Raw genomic sequence first — 19,026 nt, 5'->3', positions numbered from 1 at the left:
CTGGATAAAGTGTTTAAGTCATGGATGTCTAAAGTTTAACTTCTTCATATTTGACTAATATTATAGTTGACTTTTCATTCAGGAAGTATGACGGTGCGCTGTCAGTACGCTTCTCCATGTTTGTGATTGGTCGAATGCTCCAGATACCACCCCTTTTATGTGAGCTCGCACCAAACTAGATAGGACCCGGCTGGCTTGAGCGAATGAGTTGCTAGCCAGCGTTGTAGGACAGTTTAGCGAGAGCGGCTTTGTTTTGTATTAAGTCAACCGGATAAATCAAAACATATCCAGGATAGGTTGAACCAGCTTCGTAGTACAGGCCTCTGGAGGGTTCATTGAGTGAAAAATAAATAAAACGTAGCCACGTTTTACTTTCTCGTTCGCACGAGTTAATAAAGCGTGGCCTTGTTTTATTTCAATTGAAGGGATTCCTGTCCGTGACTCACAGTATCTGCTGCCCACAGCTGTTTTATAGAAGGAAAACCTCCTTCACTTTATGAGATCTCTGCGGCACCAGTGGCCTGTACTACGAAGCAGGATTTGCTATTTACACTATTCACTCATGAAGTATGACGCTGCGCTGTCAGCACGCGTCTCCATGTTTGTGATTGGTCAAATGTTGTCGTCCCTTTCACGTGAACGCGCTCTCAGCCGGACAGAGAAACACACACAGGAACGAACGATACTATCATAAAACAAATGCCCACACACACACACACACACACACACACACACACACACACACACACACACACACACACACACACACACACACACACACACACACACACACACACACACACACACACACACACACACACACACACACACGCGCCCTGGGGGGTATACTACGAAGCTGGTTCAACCTAACCTGGGTATGTTTGAGTTAGCCGGTTGGCCTAATCCAAAACATACGCGCTCTCACTAAACGGTACTACGACGCGGGTCATCAAGTGGATTGCTCAAGCCAGCCGTGTCCTATCTAGTTAGGTGCGCGTTCACATGAAAGGGGTGGTATTTGGAGCATTCGACCAGTCACAAACATGGACAAGCGTACTGACAGCGCATCGTCATACTCCATGAATGAAAAGTCAACTATATAATTAGACACATATGAAGACGTTAAACTTTAAACACCCATGACTTAAACACTTTATCCAGGATAAAAGCCACATAGCTGCACCTGCAAGGTGAATACAGCTGGTAAAAGACAAATAGTTTGAATGCGTACATTAACAGGTTTATGATATCACTGCCCCATCTAAGACACGAGTGGATCTGACTTTAATTACATTTGTCACGAGTGTTGCGTCAACTTAATGTGTTGCTTAAAATATTACTTCTGCATACAGTATGTGACACTGTAAGTGTTGCACGGCCAGATACGGCTCAGCTGACTCAGATAAGGAGATATATGATACATTATGATGTGATATGCCGCGGACTGTACTTAATGTTACTCTGATCCGGTTACTTATGTTGTGGCAGATATTTAACTTAAGTAAGCTTTCTTAACGCTAATGTTATAATAGTAAGATTGCTCTGAAGATGGGAGGTGATATTCTATTAATGTTCACGTTCACACAGTCGGTGATTTTTGAAACCCCGAGTTTTCCCTGAAGTTAGCCGGCTAAGCGAAAATCCTGCTTTGTAGTATATCCCCCTGGCGACCGGACATATTCTTCCTAAAACTAACCACGCTTTATTAACTCGTGCGCACAAGTTAATAAAGCGTTCGCACGAGATACCTTCTCGTGCGAACGAGAAAGTAAAACTTTGCCACGTTTTTATTTATTTTTCTCTCTATGAACCCTCCAGGGCTCCGTACGTAAGAAAGTTCAGAAATGTGTTTGTTTAATTGCTGTGCAGCTGAATCTTAACTGACCAGAGCAAATATGCGATTTTGCAATCGAAACATACCAAAGTGCAAAGATCTCGACCTCAAATGTATATCTTCTTCAATCCAAAAAGCTTGTTACTAGTAGCAAACTAGGGCTGTCCAATCCCATGTTTAATCCAAACGTTCCTGTGTAATACAAGCTTTGATGCGGACCATCAATTGATTGAGGCAAAAAGGTAAAAAAAATGAGTGTAGTGAAAACAGAATTAGGCATTCTGCTGAAAAATGTGTCAGTTTCTTAAAGTTGCACAGTAGTCAGAGATAGTTGGAAGACTAACCACTGAAGATACAGATAGTGTTCACAATATGATGGCGCAGGAGATAATATGCCTTGTGTAGCACACATTATACAGTACAGAGGGCAATAACAGATTTGACGATGCTTTAGCTGAGTTTTGAAGAACACTCTCAGTTTGGCATACTTTTCCTCATTACAACACCTCATGTGCACTCGTTTCCCCAAAAATAAAAATAAATACTAACTAAATCAAAACTTTTATTTGAGTTTCTCCATGTTTCCTTTTTTTTAAGTCACAATGAGGAATGATCTCTATGGCTCAGCAGATTGCACTAAAACATAGTCGGATCAGACAGAGTAATTCGACAAGGCCACTGAAAAACATCTCTATCTGAGAAAGTTCACTTATTTGTTTTTAATTGCCTAGCAGCTGCACAGTAGGGCCTGGCTCATTTCGTGGCATCTGCAGGCAGTGGCAAGTACTTCCGGCATCTGCCACAGAGGCCGCTACTCCGTGGTATCTGTGGCAAGTATATGCCACAGATGTGGTATCTGTGGCAAGTATATGCCACAGCCACAACTTGCCGTGGCAAGTAAATGCCACAACCATGCCAGTATATGCCACAACTTATATATGCCACAACTTGCCGTGACAAGTATATGCCACAACTTGCCGTGGCAAGTAAATGCCACAAGTTAAGAGTTAAGAGAAGGTTTACCGTAGCTGCCACCCGCCTTCCGTGGCAAATGCTGATATTTAAACCCGTATTTATCGCGTAAAATGTCGCTGTTTTGGCATGACTTTATCGGACTGATCTGTACACAAGACTGATGATCTGTTACTGATGGTCCGATCATATTTTTTTAAAAGATTAAACATATGTTCAGATTTTACTTGGAGAACGTGGTTTGTTAAAATAAATAAACGTGCTATTTTTATGATAATACTCAAGATATATTATTAGTAAGTTGACATAAAGATCTAACATTGTTGACCAGAGGTGGGAAATAGGCTAACTTGTATACTCAAGTACTGTACTTGTGATTTAGAAATAGCCTAGTTGTACTTTAGTTGAGTATGTAAATGGTATGTTACATAGTAGGCTACTTACCCCACTACAACTCAGAGGTAAATTGTGTAATTGTAGCCTACTCCCCTACATTTATTTAATACGCTACCTTTAGTTACTTACTACAGATTCTGATTAATGATGATACATATAATCAAGTCTTAAATCAGACTTTATAGTTACTCCTGGAGTAAATTCACAAGATACCCTACTACAGTATACAAAGTCATTAAAACTAGCTGCACCTTTACCAGCTTTGAGAACACTTTCATGATCAATCATTATAATGAAAACATGTAATATGCACTTTAAGTATATTGTTATGCTAATCATTTTGCGCTTTTACTTGAGTAACATTTTAATGCATGACTTTTACTTGTAACAGAGTATTCCAACATTTAGGTTGGCTACTTCTACTTTTACTTCACACTAGAACCACAAGGGGTCGCTGTATAGCCTACCTAAAACCACCAACGTGTCAAATGAACGAATGCATTGATTTTCAAGGTACAATGTTATTTTATTTATCATACTAGAACACAATGAGTGTTGCCACTACATTGCCGTGGCATGTGCCTTGGCATTTGTGGCATCTCCCACAGAGGCCACTACTCTGTGGCATCTGTGGCAAGTATATGCCACAGCCACAACTTGCCGTGGCAAGTAGGCTATATGCCACAACTTGCCGTGGCAAGTATATGCCACAACTTGCCGTGGCAAGTAAATGCCACAGATGCCACAACTTGCCGTGGCAAGCATATGCCACAACTTGCCGTGGCAAGTATATGCCACAACTTGCCGTGGCAAGTAAATGCCACAGATGCCACAACTTGCCGTGGCAAGCATATGCCACAACTTGCCGTGGCAAGCATATGCCACAACTTGCCGTGGCATTTGCGCATGCTGAACGGGAGTTGCCACAAGATGCCAGAGTTAAGAGAAGTTTTACGGTAGCTGCCACTCGCCTTCCGTGGCAAATGCTGATATTTAAACTCGTATTTATCGTGTAAAATGTCGCTGTTTAGGCATGACTTTATCGGACTGATCTGTAGACAGGACTGATGTGCGATCTCTATTTTTCAAAAAGATAATAAATTATCATTTATATTCAATTTTACTTGGAATAGCCTACGTGGTTTGCTAAAATAAACAAACGTGCTATATCTATGATAGTATGCTAAACATAGGCCTATATTGTAATAAAAAAAAAAATATTGGCAAGTGAGCGTTGCAACGCAAGCCCTTGGCAATTGTCGCTTCTTGAGGGGAGTTTCCACTGCTTGCTACGATAACCAGGTGTATTGTTACTAGTAAAGACAAATAATTAAAAATAAATATCTGTATTGACACAGCAACGTGTACAATGGTGTTATTAGACTTGGCTACAGACTTAGGGCAGCTGTAACTGATTGCAGTTGCCACTGCTAGTGAGATGCTAAGATTTATATTTTATAAATGAGGCAAAGGACAGTTATATCTGATTGTACACATGTATAAATGTGTTATTTTAAGTCCAGGCATATGTACTTAATTTGTATTATTTGCGTTGTTAATAAACAGATTAATGTCATTGTATCTGTTTTGTTGTTTAATATTTTAATTCTGGTTGAACATTTTTATTTAAATGCTTCAGATTATTCTTATTAGATATTGATATCGGTGAATCCAAACAAACCATGTTATTCCGTTAAGACAATCATGACAGTATATTAAAAATCAAGACACAATGCATGCTTTTTTATCCATCCTTTTATTGCGTTTTGAAAGTGGTGAACAATTAACATGAAGAATGTTCTCTTAAGCATGATACTCCAAGCAATCCTCATTTAACCGTATAAAGTTGATTTAATATGTTGAGGAAAGAGGGTTACAATGTAATATAATTACACCCTTGTTAAAACTTTTTGTGTGCATCAGTAAAAAGGTTATATGTCATGCATGCAAATATCAAATCATTGTGTTGCTAATTAACATAAACAGATTTTGATATGATACGTTGTATTTAATTTATTTATCTAAAATGTTGAAATCTTTGCGTTACAGCAAATAATAATAATAAAAAGAAACAGGAAATAATTTACACATTATTAGTAGATATTTATCTACAGAGTATCTAAAGAATAAACAATATAGCCTACTGGATATGTAAGAATACACTACAATAAACCATCTCACTAAAACCAATAGAAACATATATTTGTCTTTCTTAACCCTTTCATCCATGAATTATGAAAGCCTCACTCAGGATTTTTTTACCAATTGTTTTTATTGCTCATGGGGCATGAAAAACAAGATTTTAACTTTAGTTTATTTTTATCTATTTTTTTCAAATTTAGAACATTTAAAAATACATTTAAAAAAATAATTTTAAGGATGATGTTTTCCTTATTAATAAGTCACAAATCACAAACTCAGTAAATGAACACTGACATAACAAAAACACAGAAAATGACCACTAGTTGTCATAAAGTAAAACAGTAACAATAGGAAATTACAGTCTTTTCAAGTGAATGTATATATTTATATATAAAACAAACAATAGAAGCACACTTACTGTCAAGTAGCCTATACCAACATTAACATAAGATAATCCTTATGTGTATTATGTATGATGGAAATCCATCAAGGGTGAAAGGTTATATCATGTGCACAGCTATTGCTTATGGCAATGAAAATCGTATTGGTCCCGCCATGCGTTTTAGAAGGGGGATGATTTTAACCGTTTTTATTTCAGGGGGGATGCCATCCCCCCTCAACTCGAGTACCGACTATTATCATAAAAATAGCACGTTTATTTATTTTAACAAACCACGTTCTCCAAGTAAAATCTATAGAACATATGTTTAATCTTTTTGAAAAATATGATCGGACCATCAGTAACAGATCATCAGTCTTGTGTACAGATCAGTCCGATAAAGTCATGCTAAAACAGCGACATTTTACGCGATAAATACGGGTTTAAATATCAGCATTTGCCACGGAAGGCGAGTGGCAGCTACCGTAAACCTTCTCTTAACTCTTAACTTGTGGCATTTACTTGCCACGGCAAGTTGTGGCATATAGCCTACATGCCACGGCAAGTTGTGGCATATATAAGTTGTGGCATATACTTGCCACGGCAAGTTGTGGCATGGTTGTGGCATTTACTTGCCACGGCAAGTTGTGGCTGTGGCATATACTTGCCACAGATACCACATCTGTGGCATATACTTGCCACAGATACCACGGAGTAGCGGCCTCTGTGGCAGATGCCGGAAGTACTTGCCACTGCCCGCAGATGCCACGAAATGCGCTTGCTGTCTCTCCAGCTGCATCTAAACTGACCAAAGGACGAGAAAATTAGTGGTTGTGAAGTGCAAAATTTGTGATCTTCAAATTTGTATCTATTTCAATCCAAAAAGGTTTTGACTTGTACAGTAAGCTTCGAACCTCATCTGTATTCCTTGATGAGGAGTACTTCTGACAAGAAACACCTCGCTGACACTTTTATGAGATTGGGGGAAAAAAATATTTCTAAATGTTTTCTCTCTCGTCTCCTGTGGCCAGGTGCGTTTGTTTTATTGCCAAGCGTCGTCCTGACACGCAGGAGGGCTGATGGGACCAAGTCTGCTGAATAACACACCGGCGCTGATGTTAAAAGTTTCGTGCCAAAATGATTAGATCCTCTGCCTCCTGAGGTGCAACAATCCTTAACTGTGTGTGCACGACAAGAGACGCATTCAGCTTTTAAAAGCCTGGAGAGTCCCCGATCACTTTGCGTACACACAAATGCACACACACTCACCCTTTTTTTGTAAGGTGAACAGACCGCCCCGACAGACGCCATTTGTTCAAAGGGCATTTTAATCACTCCAGTGTTGCTCCGAGGGGACTGAAACTGAGGAGTATGTGTGGGTTATCTTCTTTTACAGGTGTGTGTGTGCGTGCGTGTGTGTGCGCGCGCGCGTGCATGTGTGTGAGAGAGAGAGAGAGAGTGACCAGTGGGGAAATCACCAAGAACAATTATGACCACACATCAGTGCTTTCTTTGTTTTATAGGAGAGACTGACTGATATATTTAACGACTTTGTGTCCGTCTCATTTTCTGGAGGTTTTTTGCCTGTCATGTTGCTTTCTCAGTCTCTCCCTACTCTCTCAGCTGTAACAAGACAGTTATACTAACTTCCAGACAGAAAACGTACTCATGATTTGAGTGAATGCATTTTTTCTCCACTCTCCAACCAAAGTCGAATCTTCTTTCTCCTTCTCAAGGTGTCTTCTTCTCCCCACTTCCTCTTCTTCACCCCCACTGCTACCTCCCTTTCGTCTGTCTTCTCTCCCCACCAGCCTTTCTTTCTCCCTCTCTGCCATCCCAACTTTCCCCAGAGCCTCCTTTAACTTTCCTCCCATTTTTTGTCCTCTTCGTCTTTCTGTTTCTCAGATAAGTGCATCAGTCACTCCTACTCAGTGGGTTACCTCCGTCAGATCGTCTTGTGTGAGAGTGAGGTTGTATCCATCAGAGTCGCTCTCAAGGGGAATTCACTTTACACATGTGCTGCGGTGCTTCAAACTGAGCCTTATACATATTCATCGATGTAACTCGGCATATTTCTCGGCATTAAGTCTTATGTGTTCTTGTCCAACTTTATTTAGCTCTGTTACGTGCCACACTGTGTTGAGATGATGTAAAACAGCATTGGTGATTTAGTGAAGGGTAAACCTGTCTAAACTGATTTTTTTACCTGCAGGTTTTAAGTTGTGGCATGCTTTTCGGCATCTATTCCTGTTTCTAGGAGGGGAAAATCCTTTTTCGAAAGCCTGTTATCCCTAACACAAATGCCCAATGCAACTAAGTCCCATTCCTTAGAAAACCTACTCTTTCCCTGCTTCAAATACATATGATTAATTATTATTCAGAATGTCAGAACAATCACATATCCTTAATTAATCAACAATCCTATTGACGATTAGGAATAAAAAGCAGAAACAAAACAGCTGTGACACACCACTATAACAAGTCCGGCTAGCGTATTGACGTTTGTAAAAAATTAAGCCAACGTTAGCTACGCCATCAAGCTAACGTGAATTTCAATCTATCTTTGGTTATTAGGCTGGTTTATTAGAATATTAATATGTTTATAGAAATGAACATACCATTAATGTTGGATAATAGCCGTCTAATGTAACTTTTAGATCTTCATTAAAGAAATAACAGTGCTTTTGTGTTATCTGATGTTAAGCTAGGTCTGAAGCTAAACTCAGACAACAAGTATCTGTATCTTCAAAATGCTTAGTAGTAGAACATCACAAGCAAAAACTAGGATACTATTTATTTTTGATGAACAAAACTAACGATCATCCAAATGGCTAAAACATAGATGGAGGCTTAAGAATGGCTAACTGTAGGTCCCAGTTAATTGAGCAACATGTGTATGTTGGGTGAAAACCACACCACTCAAACTACACCACTTCACAAGCTAAACCAGAACTGTACATTTAATCAGTCAAACTTATAAGTACCTTCAATCATTTCAAACTATTTTAGGAAAGAGTCTTTTACATTAGTCAGCTTGTCACTTGGCTATCTGCCAGAGTATCTGATTGAGACAGTCACTATGCCAGGATCCACCAGTATCGGCTGGTGTTCATCTGAGACTCCCTCTGATCTGTCCAACTTTGTTAGCAGTGGTGCCGGCCTGTCTGGGCTTCAAACCACTTTAATCAAAGTCTCAATGTTTGTTTGTCAGTGGGATATATAGGTTTGGCAGTCAGTCAATGTAATTGGCTATGCACCAGCAACTTAATGCCAAGACAGAGCCCTATTACGGAGGTTTTACTCCATAAATCCCACAATTAATTGGGATTCCATCCAGTGATAGTCAGGGGCGGACTGGCCATTGGGAGTACCGGGAGTTTTCCCGGTGGGCCGGTGATGTGCGCGTGGGCCGGAGGACATGTCGGATTTGTGTTCCGGCCACTCCCTGGGAGTGGAGTGTGTGCGCTGGCTGGCGCTGGCCGTTTTGATAGGCTACCTATGTTCTATCCATCAGATAGTTTCACTTTCACATATCAGTGATATCACAATACCCACCACCCCCTTTCCCTTCCATCAGCATTGTTGCCAGATGGGCGGTTTTCCAACCCAATTGGGCTGGTTTGGGTTGCATTGGGCTGGTAAAATTGGGCTTGGGCTGGTGGACAGAATTTGGGCTGGCCGGCCGATACATGCCGCTTATTAAGTGGGCTTGTCTGTCAATTAATCCCCGGGCCACTTTTTCCCCCCAGTCCGCCCCTGGTGATAGTTAATAAATATACAGAACAGGATCTTAGCATTGTGGATTAACGTGAGTATGCACATCAAGTAATTTGATATATTTACACTTGGTTATTGACCCTCTGGAGTCGGTGGCGCATAATTTACATAAATTAACCATATATTTTCGATTACAAGGAGTAGAAATATGATTCAGACATCCGCGGAATCACTGAAAGTGTAGCTTTCCAGCGGTATCTCGTGTGAGACTGTAACCAGGGCACAGCAGCCAATATGGCCGCTCAAAGCAGGTTGACTTTACACTGTGTGGGATTGGTGGATTCGTGTGTCCGTCAAGGAAATCTGGGCCGGCAGCCATCATGGTCTGAAATGACCAATGGACATCGAGAAATCACTAAGGACCTACCCACCAAGTAAAAAAAAACATAAATCACGTGTCTCCCATCAGTTTACGTCTGTGACACTGGTCTGTGAGGAGAAAGAGAGAGACAGAAAATGGCTTAAAACTTTACAGTCGCCGATTTCGCTAGAGATTTTTTTCGCTAGCAGCAGTGAAGATAGAGCCTCAGCACCTGAAGTCTTCAACTCTTCTTCTGAAGAAGAAGAAGAAGACAAAGACAACAACAAGGATCCATTTTGACATGGGTAAGTGTAAATATTACAGTAATGGTGTTCTGGCAATGTGTGGGGAATACCGCGAAAAGTAACAATAGGTTTATTGATATATTTTTTATCGATAGTCATGAACTTTTTCTTTGGACAAAATAGACTCCATTAGCAAACGTTTACTCTGTGTTAACGTTATTTTGGTGTGTAAAAGTGAGATTACATGTGTAGATTGAAATAATCATTTAATCGTCCCACAACGGAGACATTTACAGTGGCTATAAACATGTTTTTGCCATCGATTATTGTATCATACTATTTTGTACAGCTGAGGCTGTCATAGATTTATTTACGTGTGCCTGTGATTATTTTACCGTCCTGTACAGATGAGACTTTGTAATCAGATGTAGCCTATGTATATGTTTGTCTGAGAGAGAGAGAGAGAGAGAGAGAGAGAGAGAGAGAGATTTTAAACCACTTTTATTCACAAAGCAAATAACCAAACAGACACATTGACTAGGGCTGTAACGATACACTAATCTCACGATACGATACAAGATATTGAGCTCACGATACGATATATATCAAGATATTCAGCCAACGATACGATTCGATACGATTCGATATAATTCGATACACTTACATCATTTTCTGAAAGATTTTAAAGGGACAGTGTGATTTTGGTGACATCTTGTGAGTGTTCCATTGACTTGGATTGAATTAATTCAACTGAAAACTGAAAGCATCAATTATACAATATATGGCTCTGACTAGACAGAGAGTATACAGCTTGCAAATGCTGTACAAAATGACTGAAAAGATGTGGTGAGAAAATTTGTTTCATTTGAGTTATTAATTTAAACTTTTTGTCTAAGAGATGTTGATTTGAAACCCTTGTTACATACAGTTACGGCATTTCCTGTTTCTGCCGGAGAGAGGGGAGGCCGTCCCAAAGCTTGCTGCTGTATTTACTCCCTCCATCTGACAGGAGGGAGCCTCGTTGAGCTGCGAGTGTGGCTACAGACGGAGTTCACTCCGTCGAGGGAGTGGTTTGGGATTGGGCCGATATCTCCGGCGGTAGAGAAGACCCTCTCCAGTGTGGTTAATGTTTGCCGCCATTCTCCTGAACCGCTTCGCATTCACTGCGAGAAGAAGACACCGGCGTCTGTGTATCTAGAAATGCTCTACAACGACACTAGCGGCTCGGCTGGCTGACGTAACCGCTCTTCATGCAAAGCGAACGGGGGGGAATGGGCAGCGAGCAGAGTGTCAGGCGGAACACGGGGGATTTGAATGGGAGTTAATGTATCGATACCCCCGGCTGAAATATCGATACTTTCTCTCGAAACAAAATATCGATATATATCGCAGGATCCATTAAATTGCACAGCCCTAACATTGACACACATTGTCAGTTCAGACAACGACTGAAAATAAGATCCTCATTCTCCACAGAACACGAAGCATTTTTAAAGCACCAGATGGCCTCAAATTCTCCCACATTTTTGTTAAGCAAAAGTAACCGTAGTCCGCTTTCAGTCTTGCTTTAACCATCCGCTTGAATATCGAAACTGCATCGGTATCCAACGATTCCGCAACTTTATTCCTCCTGCTGAGGTAAATGGCCATTTTAGCCTGCCCCAACAAAAAATTCAAAAGCTGACTTTTGCACTTTTGCTTCTGACTGTACCTACAACCCAAAATGAACATTGTCTTAGAAAAAACCACATTAAACAAAATCAACATCTGAGTGAGTAACTGAAAAAGACAAAGGAGTCGACCACATTCCGTAAAGCAATGAAAAATGGTTTCCCAGTGTTCACAAAAAGGACAGGCGTCAGACACTGTAGGGTTGATAACTAAAACAAACGCATTTACAGCTGCCGCAGCGTGGAGAATCCTCCACTGGAGGTCCCCACCCCTCTTAGTCAGCGGAGGCTTGTAGAGCGCTCTCCACTCAGGCCTCTGAGCCTCAGTCAGGCCCAGATGGGCTCTCCACCGGGTGTCCACTCGCTCCTGGAGTCTGCTCTGATTCAGCACCTTTGTCACCAAATAATAAAATGTTTTGTTGGACATGGTGCTAAACTTAAAATCAGTAACATTGTCCAACTTTAACAAAAAACCCTCACAACTGAGGTCAGGAAAACATTGCATCTCTGGAAAAGAGTCATTGTCATGTGGAGACTTCAGTCCGGTACAGTGAGCAGCGATCAGCGCCAGCTCTGATTGGCTGAGCTGCTGTTTCCAGCTCTGCAGCAGGAGGCTGACCACCCGGACTGACCTGAGGCTCAGACATGAGGCCAGGCCTGCAGCGTTGTCCAGACGGAGGCCACACACCTCCACCACCTGGCCCAGCGTGAGGATCCTCTCCTCACAGAGTCTCTGTTGTAGAGAAGGCCCTACTCCACACACAAACCGAGATCCACGGACCACCGGCTCTCTGAGGAGCCAGAACAGTGAGCCACAGCACTCTGGTCTCTCTTTTTTGAGTAGTCCCCACACCTTGAAGAGACCTCCATAGAAACCCGAGAGATTGTTCAGGCGTAATCCTTTTAGGTCCATTAGGAACAGCGACTCAGCCAGACCCAGCCCACCACAGCGTTCCAATAAGGCCCGAGCTATGGGTCTCCAGACCAGGTCAGCAGGTCCAGTCAGGAACCTTTGGACGAACCGGAGCCTGAAAGCAGCCCCTCTGCTTGCCAGGTGAACCAGGCCATGTCCCCCCTCCTCCTTTGGCAGGAACAGGACGCTCTGAGGGACCCAGTGCATCCGGTCCCAGAAGAAGTCCACCATGAGAGCCTGCACCCTGGACAGCAGGTTTACGGGTGGGTCGGTGCATGCCAGCCGGTGAGCCAGCATGGAGGAAACAAGGTTGTTTAAAATAAGGATACGCCCTTTAAAAGAAAGCTTGGGAAGGATCCACTTCCACTTCTTTAACCGGCCTTCCACTTTCTCTATAAGCCCGTCCCAGTTTTTCAAACAAAACGTGTCATCACCAAGATAAATACCCAGGTACTTTACCCCTGCCCTTTTCCAACCAAGGCCCCCAGGTAACAACAAGCTGTCAATACTGCCCTCTCCTACCGCTAAGGCCTCACTTTTCCCCAAGTTGACTAGAGCAGCTGAGATTTTGCAAAAATTGCTCACAGTTTCAGTTAAAACATTAATGTCATCTTGTTTTTTAACAAAGACCATTATGTCATCCGCATACGCAGACAATTTAAAAACATCCCTACAGCCAGGAAAAGAGAAACCCTGTAACTTTGACCTTAACCGGTGTAAAAAGGGCTCTATGGCCAGGGAGTAGAGCATCCCGGACAAAGAGCAGCCCTGTCAGACTCCTCTCTGAGCTTCAAAAGGAGCACACAAACTACCGTTTATCTTCAGTACACTCTCAATGTCCCTGTACAAGACCTGGATCTTGGCTATGAGACCAGAGCTGAACCCAAAAGCTTCCAGCGTCTGCCACAAGTACTGGTGTTCAACTCGGTCAAAAGCCTTTTCTTGGTCTAGAGAAATCAGACCAAGCTCACAGCCCAATGAACCGGAGAGGTCCAAAACATCTCGAATTAGTCACGTTGTCAGTTATCAACCTGCCGGGTACACAGTATGTCTGGTCTACGTGAATGACATGCTCCATCACTTTTCTCAGCCTCGTCGCTAACACTTTGGAAAGCAGCTTGTAGTCGGTACAGAGTAGAGACACAGGACGCCAGTTCTTAATCTCCTGCAGGTCTCCTTTCTTAGGGAGGAGAGTGAGAGGCAACCTCCCGTTACTTAGACTGTCTCTGAGCACACACAGCAGGTCGTCACCTATAACCAGCCAGAGAGCCTTATAGAAGTCTGCAGGCAGGCCCTCTATGCCAGGAGCCTTCCCACTCTGCATGCTCTGCAGGGCCTCCTGCAACTCCTGGGCAGAGAGCTCCGCCTCCAGCTCAGCATGGTCCTCCTCAGGAACGTTAGGAAGGCCCTCATAGAACGACTGCGCCACCTCTGGCTCGGCCTGGAACTCTGTTTTGTAGAGCTCTTTGTAGAACTCCACAGCACACTGACGAATGTCGGCGGATTCCTGAAGCAGCTGCCCAGCATTGGATCGCAGGGAGTGCATCAGCCTCCTCTGACCATTCTCACGCTCTAGACCAAAGAAAAAGTGAGAGGGAGCATCCATTTTCACGATGTTCTGAAACCGGGATCGGACCAGAGCACCCTGAGCAGAAAACCCCAGCAGGTCAGACAGAGCTGAGTTTTTACTTTTGAAAACTTCAACATGTTCTCGCTCTCCTGTGGAGTCTGCCAATCCCTGCAGCTCCACCACTTCTCTCTCCAGAGCTCTCAGAGATCTAGCCATGTCCTTTGTGACATCGAAAGTGTACTGTAGGCAAAGCTGCTTGATCTTCACTTTACCTACATCCCACCACTGCTGAAGAGAATTGTACTCACTCTTAGATAAACGGTAGTTTTCCCAAAATAATTAAAAAACATTTTAAAAATGGTTGTCGGCCAACAGAGAAGCATTAAAGTGCAAATACGCACTATTACACTTAACATGATTAATAAAAACTGAGACTTGTACGAGGGAATGGTCGGAGATTCCCATTGGACTGATGGAGCAGCTTCTGCTTACATTAATGTGATGATTAAAAACATAGACACGATCCAGCCTAGCCAGAGACAACAGGTTATCCCTAGAGTGCACCCACGTGTACTGCCGCTGGCCCGGGTGGAAGTGCCTCCAAACATCACACAGCTCAAAGCTTTCTGTTCATCTTATTAAGGCACTCTTCGAGGCAGCATGCGGTTCCTGGTGGTTCCTATCAGCGGCGCCGGATTCATTTCAGAAGTGGGGGGGCCAAAAAGTGTGTGTGTGTGTATGTGAAAGAAATGCTAAATCTACAGTGGTAATCAGTCCGCCAGTGCCTCCGCCAGGGCGGAGTGGTAATCACTCCGCCTCTCTGGCTACAGGAGGTAATGCAATTCATGAAACTTATTTAAAGAAATTCAAGAAATTGACATAAATTATTTATTCAACCGATGAACAATAGTTGTAATACAGTTACGAAAAGGACGAAGAGCCACTCGAACTGGCCTGGCTGGGGCGTAATATTAACTGTATAATAAAATAGGTCTTCCAATGAAACTATTGGTTAATAACACCTAACACAAGCTGTGATGTCATGTAATCAAAATCACATGACTCAAATGTCCAATCACAGGTGAGGGTGGAGGCGGAGCACCCTTCAAACAAATGTCCGACATTAGGCTAAAGCTAAAGAACATTTCCACGTGGCTAAATCTACACAATCTTCCTAGATTTTGCCGAAGTAAACCTCCCTTCGCTCACTGGCAAAGCAGAAGCTCCGGAGCACTTTTTTGAGGTCCAGGCCGTCGGTCAAATCTTTGTGGATGTGGAGGAAGAGAAGGTGATTTAAGCGGCGCTCGGACATTGTTGAACGGAGGAACGTCTTCAACCGACGGAGGCTGGAGAAGCTCCGCTCAGCTGTTGCATTTGACATTGGCACAGTCAAATACAGCCGTAGAAGTTTATCCACTTCACTGAAGAGGGATTGCGTGCCTCGTCCCTGTGCCGCCAGCATGTCAGTGATTGTGGACACCTTTGTCACCTGCATGATGGGTCTTTCAGCGGCGGAACTACTATTGTGTGCCTGCAAAACTGCTGGAAACAGTGACAACTGGGTGGACAGCCGTTCCATGTCAATATCACCTGTGTACATGTCGACCAGATTTTGGGGGATGTTGATGCTGCCGAAACCAGGGGGACTGTTTACTGCTGTGAGGAGTACCTGCTCCATACTCATCAGCAGCTGCAGAGTGGGTTGGTTAAACCTGCGAGTCAGCTCAGAAGTGAGCAGGTCAACTACCTCAAAAAACTGGCTCCTGAAGTAGTCCTCTGGATTTTCCCACTGATGAGACGCATCCCCATCATCATAACGGCGTGGAGCGCGCCGCCTTGGAGGAAGAGCCGGGGCCTGGACCAGGTCGCTCATGTTCGTTCTTTGGGCCTCTTCAAAGATGCTGTGGAATGCCTCTGTGGACCTCAGGTTTGTGTAGTGTGTCTGGAGCATCTGCACTGCTGACTTAACTGTCTCTGCTGAGAGGTCTTTGGACTGGAGCACCCGAGCCACCTCTTCCGCAGAAGAAAACAGTGTAAGACACACTTTCAATCCGAAGAACACACTAAATTGAGTCATCAATGCCTGCAGCCCTGGTGCCTTCTTGCTTGCTTCTGTGTTCCCCCCCATTCGGATTATTTCATCCAACGTGTCGTAGACGGCTTCATAATTCGCAAGCAGGGATTTTATTGCACTGCCTCTGGCTGTCCAGCGAGTGGGGCAGAGCGGTGTGAGGCCACTGACAGTAGGAGAGGCAGCAGCTGCAGCATCCCTAATGGTATTAAAGATGGCAAGTCGTTTTGGTGAGTTGTTGATGACCTCATGTATGTCGTGAACTAAACTGAAGGCACCACGTACCATGTTGCACTTTGAAGCAGCTTCCTGGAGTATGAGGTTTAAGCTGTGATTAGTGCAATGCATTGAGATTGCTTTGGGATTGATGTCTTTAAAACGTTTGGCCACACCTGACATTTGTCCCTGTAGAACAGATGCGCCATCGTAGGTTTGCCCTCTCATGTCACCAATGTCCAGGCCGCATCTCAGTAACATGTCCTTAATAGTAAGCGTTATTGATAATGCGTCAGTCTTAGGACAGTCATACATTCCTATGAAGTCTTCATGGACAACATAATCAGCTGATACCCATCGTACAGTCAGAGACAATTGTTCATGCCCGGAGCAATCGCGAGTTTCATCCACAATAACTGCATAATGTTCTGCATTGTTTTTAATTTCTGTTAATAAAGTGGTGAGAGATTCCCGATACATTTGGTTTATGAGTTCATTGATTGTCTCGTGTGATGCATATTTCCCGGTGAGCATGAAGCTTCTCAGAGTGGGGTTTTTATCAGCTACGAGTTCTACTAGCCTTTTGAAATTGCTCTCCTTATCCTCATGCCCCCTGATTGCTAGGCCCTGTCGGGTTAGAAACTGCAGACAGCGCAGCTGCTCCATCATCCCATCTCTTCTTTTTTCCTGCTCAATACGCTCCTGTTGGACAAGCTGGATGTTGACTGGTGTTTGACTGAAGAAAGCACACTTTTTTTGAACACACTCTCTGTGAACATTGGACTTTTCGTGGCTGTCCAGGAGGCTTGGGCACTTTTTCCAGTTATTACATCCGGTATTTACAAAACTGTCATCTCCACATTTTGAGAAAGTTACCAGCCGTTTGACAGCAGCAAATCTGCAAATTTCACAGAAGGCCCGTTTAGTGGTTTTACAAAGAATTAGCCACTCTCGGTTTTTGTACCATTCTGCATTAAAGTACCTTTCTCTTTGTCCAAACGATCTAGCGGTCTCCTTTTTATCAACAATTAGCTATGCAGCTTTACCCGTCTCGATGTCGCGACAACAAGCCTCCACGCAGTCGGAACCAGCCTGTTTCGGTTCAACGAGGCCTGCGGTTTTGACAGTCTCTGCGGCCGCAGAGCTGCTGCTTTTGGGTTTATCTGGCTGCGCTGGTTCTATAGTTGAAGGTCCAGGCTCCGGAGTTGTGGTGGATGTCAGGGATGTGACATTGAAGTGGTTGAATTTAAGTTTAGTTTGACTGTATTTCATTTTCTTATGCGCTGGTTCTTCTGACATGTTTGCGAGCTAAGTTTATCTTTCTAGGTTAACGGCTGCCACACACAGAACAACGTAACAAATAAACAAATCTCAGCTTTTTTATTGGTTGTAATGTAGGCTACTTGATACATTTGAATGGTGTGACAAAGTCCTCTTTGATTGGATTAAAATGTACATATTCTTCCTGTTATGTTTGCCTGCTTTATTTTACCTAGTGCAATATTTGAACTGCTCACATTGACCCAAAGACACATTTTGAGTTGTATACACTGTTGGAAAGAGGAGATTCCTAGCTTTCTAATGATATCAGGATTGTTGTTGTACTCCAAATATTAACTAAAATGTCACATTATATAATGATTGCCACCGAGTCATAATTTTGAGAAAAAGACGTTCAAAGTTTCCTCTTCTCTGGAATCCATCGATCTGATTGATTATTAGCGGGGCAAATGACCAGAGTAGCTATGGAGGGAAAATATTTTCGTTTGGATTACTTGTCTGGGGTAAACTCGCAAGTGTGTCTGTGTTAAACACACAGACGAGAAACACCGGCTGTTGTTATGCCCTGTGACGTTAAATTACTCCGTTCTCCTCTTGTAATTATGCCGTTACAAGCTTTCAAAGTTGTATTTATCATCTGGATTTGCCGAAACAAGTTTAATATTCTGAAAGCCAAGACTTTGTTTATTTGAAATCAGATGAAACTGTCACGGACCCTGCCGTGTTATCTAGATTACTATACGGTTTACATTAATAATTTCAGTGAGAGGGAGGGGGAGGGGAGCTGCTGCTGCTGCTGCGCTGAGGGGGAGCCGAGTGAGAGCGAGGTGCCTGTCTTCTTCCCTTTACAAGCTTCAAAACTGTATTTATCGTTTGTTTTTGGAAATAAAAGTTTCATATTCTGAAAGCCAAGACTTTGCTTATTTAAAATCAAACAAAAAACTCGAACCCCGGAAAAATATTTTTTTACACAAATACACGTATATTTTTGAATTGATCCATAAAAGTGGGGGGGCCAATGGCCCCTTGGCCCCCCTGCTTCCGGCGCCCCTGGTTCCTATCCAGCACAGGGTTCTCTGTACAGTTGAAGTCACCCCCCAGGAACAGATACTCCTCACTATTACAGGTGCTAAGAGTGTGTTTCAGTTTCTCAAAAAACAAAAGCCTCTCTGCGCCCACACTGGGAGCATAAATATTTATAAAACATATTTTAACTTTTTCAAATTCAGCATTTATTTTGAGCAAGTGTCCTGGGATGA

At 42.9% G+C, this 19,026-nt stretch overlaps 1 protein-coding gene across 2 annotated transcripts in view; it reads left to right on the top strand.

Annotated features, from left to right (window-relative positions):
- nrn1la (neuritin 1-like a) overlaps positions 1-19,026 on the top strand; it is a 143,825-nt gene that overhangs the window by 38,189 nt on the left and 86,610 nt on the right. The window contains exon 1 of one of the 2 annotated variants that reach the window (XM_079684738.1): positions 9,710-10,106. The exons of the other annotated variant lie outside the window; for it this stretch is intronic. Within the exon in view, the coding sequence (XP_079540864.1) occupies positions 10,103-10,106 (4 nt within the window). The 5' untranslated portion in view covers positions 9,710-10,102. Of the gene's footprint in view, positions 1-9,709; positions 10,107-19,026 lie in introns of those variants that run through there. 2 annotated transcript variants of the gene reach the window in all.

This window comes from Notothenia rossii, assembly GCF_949606895.1.
Source record: "Notothenia rossii genome assembly, chromosome: 5".
In the NCBI taxonomy this organism is placed as follows: domain Eukaryota; kingdom Metazoa; phylum Chordata; class Actinopteri; order Perciformes; family Nototheniidae; genus Notothenia; species Notothenia rossii.
Note: the sequence above shows the minus strand (reverse complement) of the source record. Positions and strands in the feature narration are given on the sequence as shown.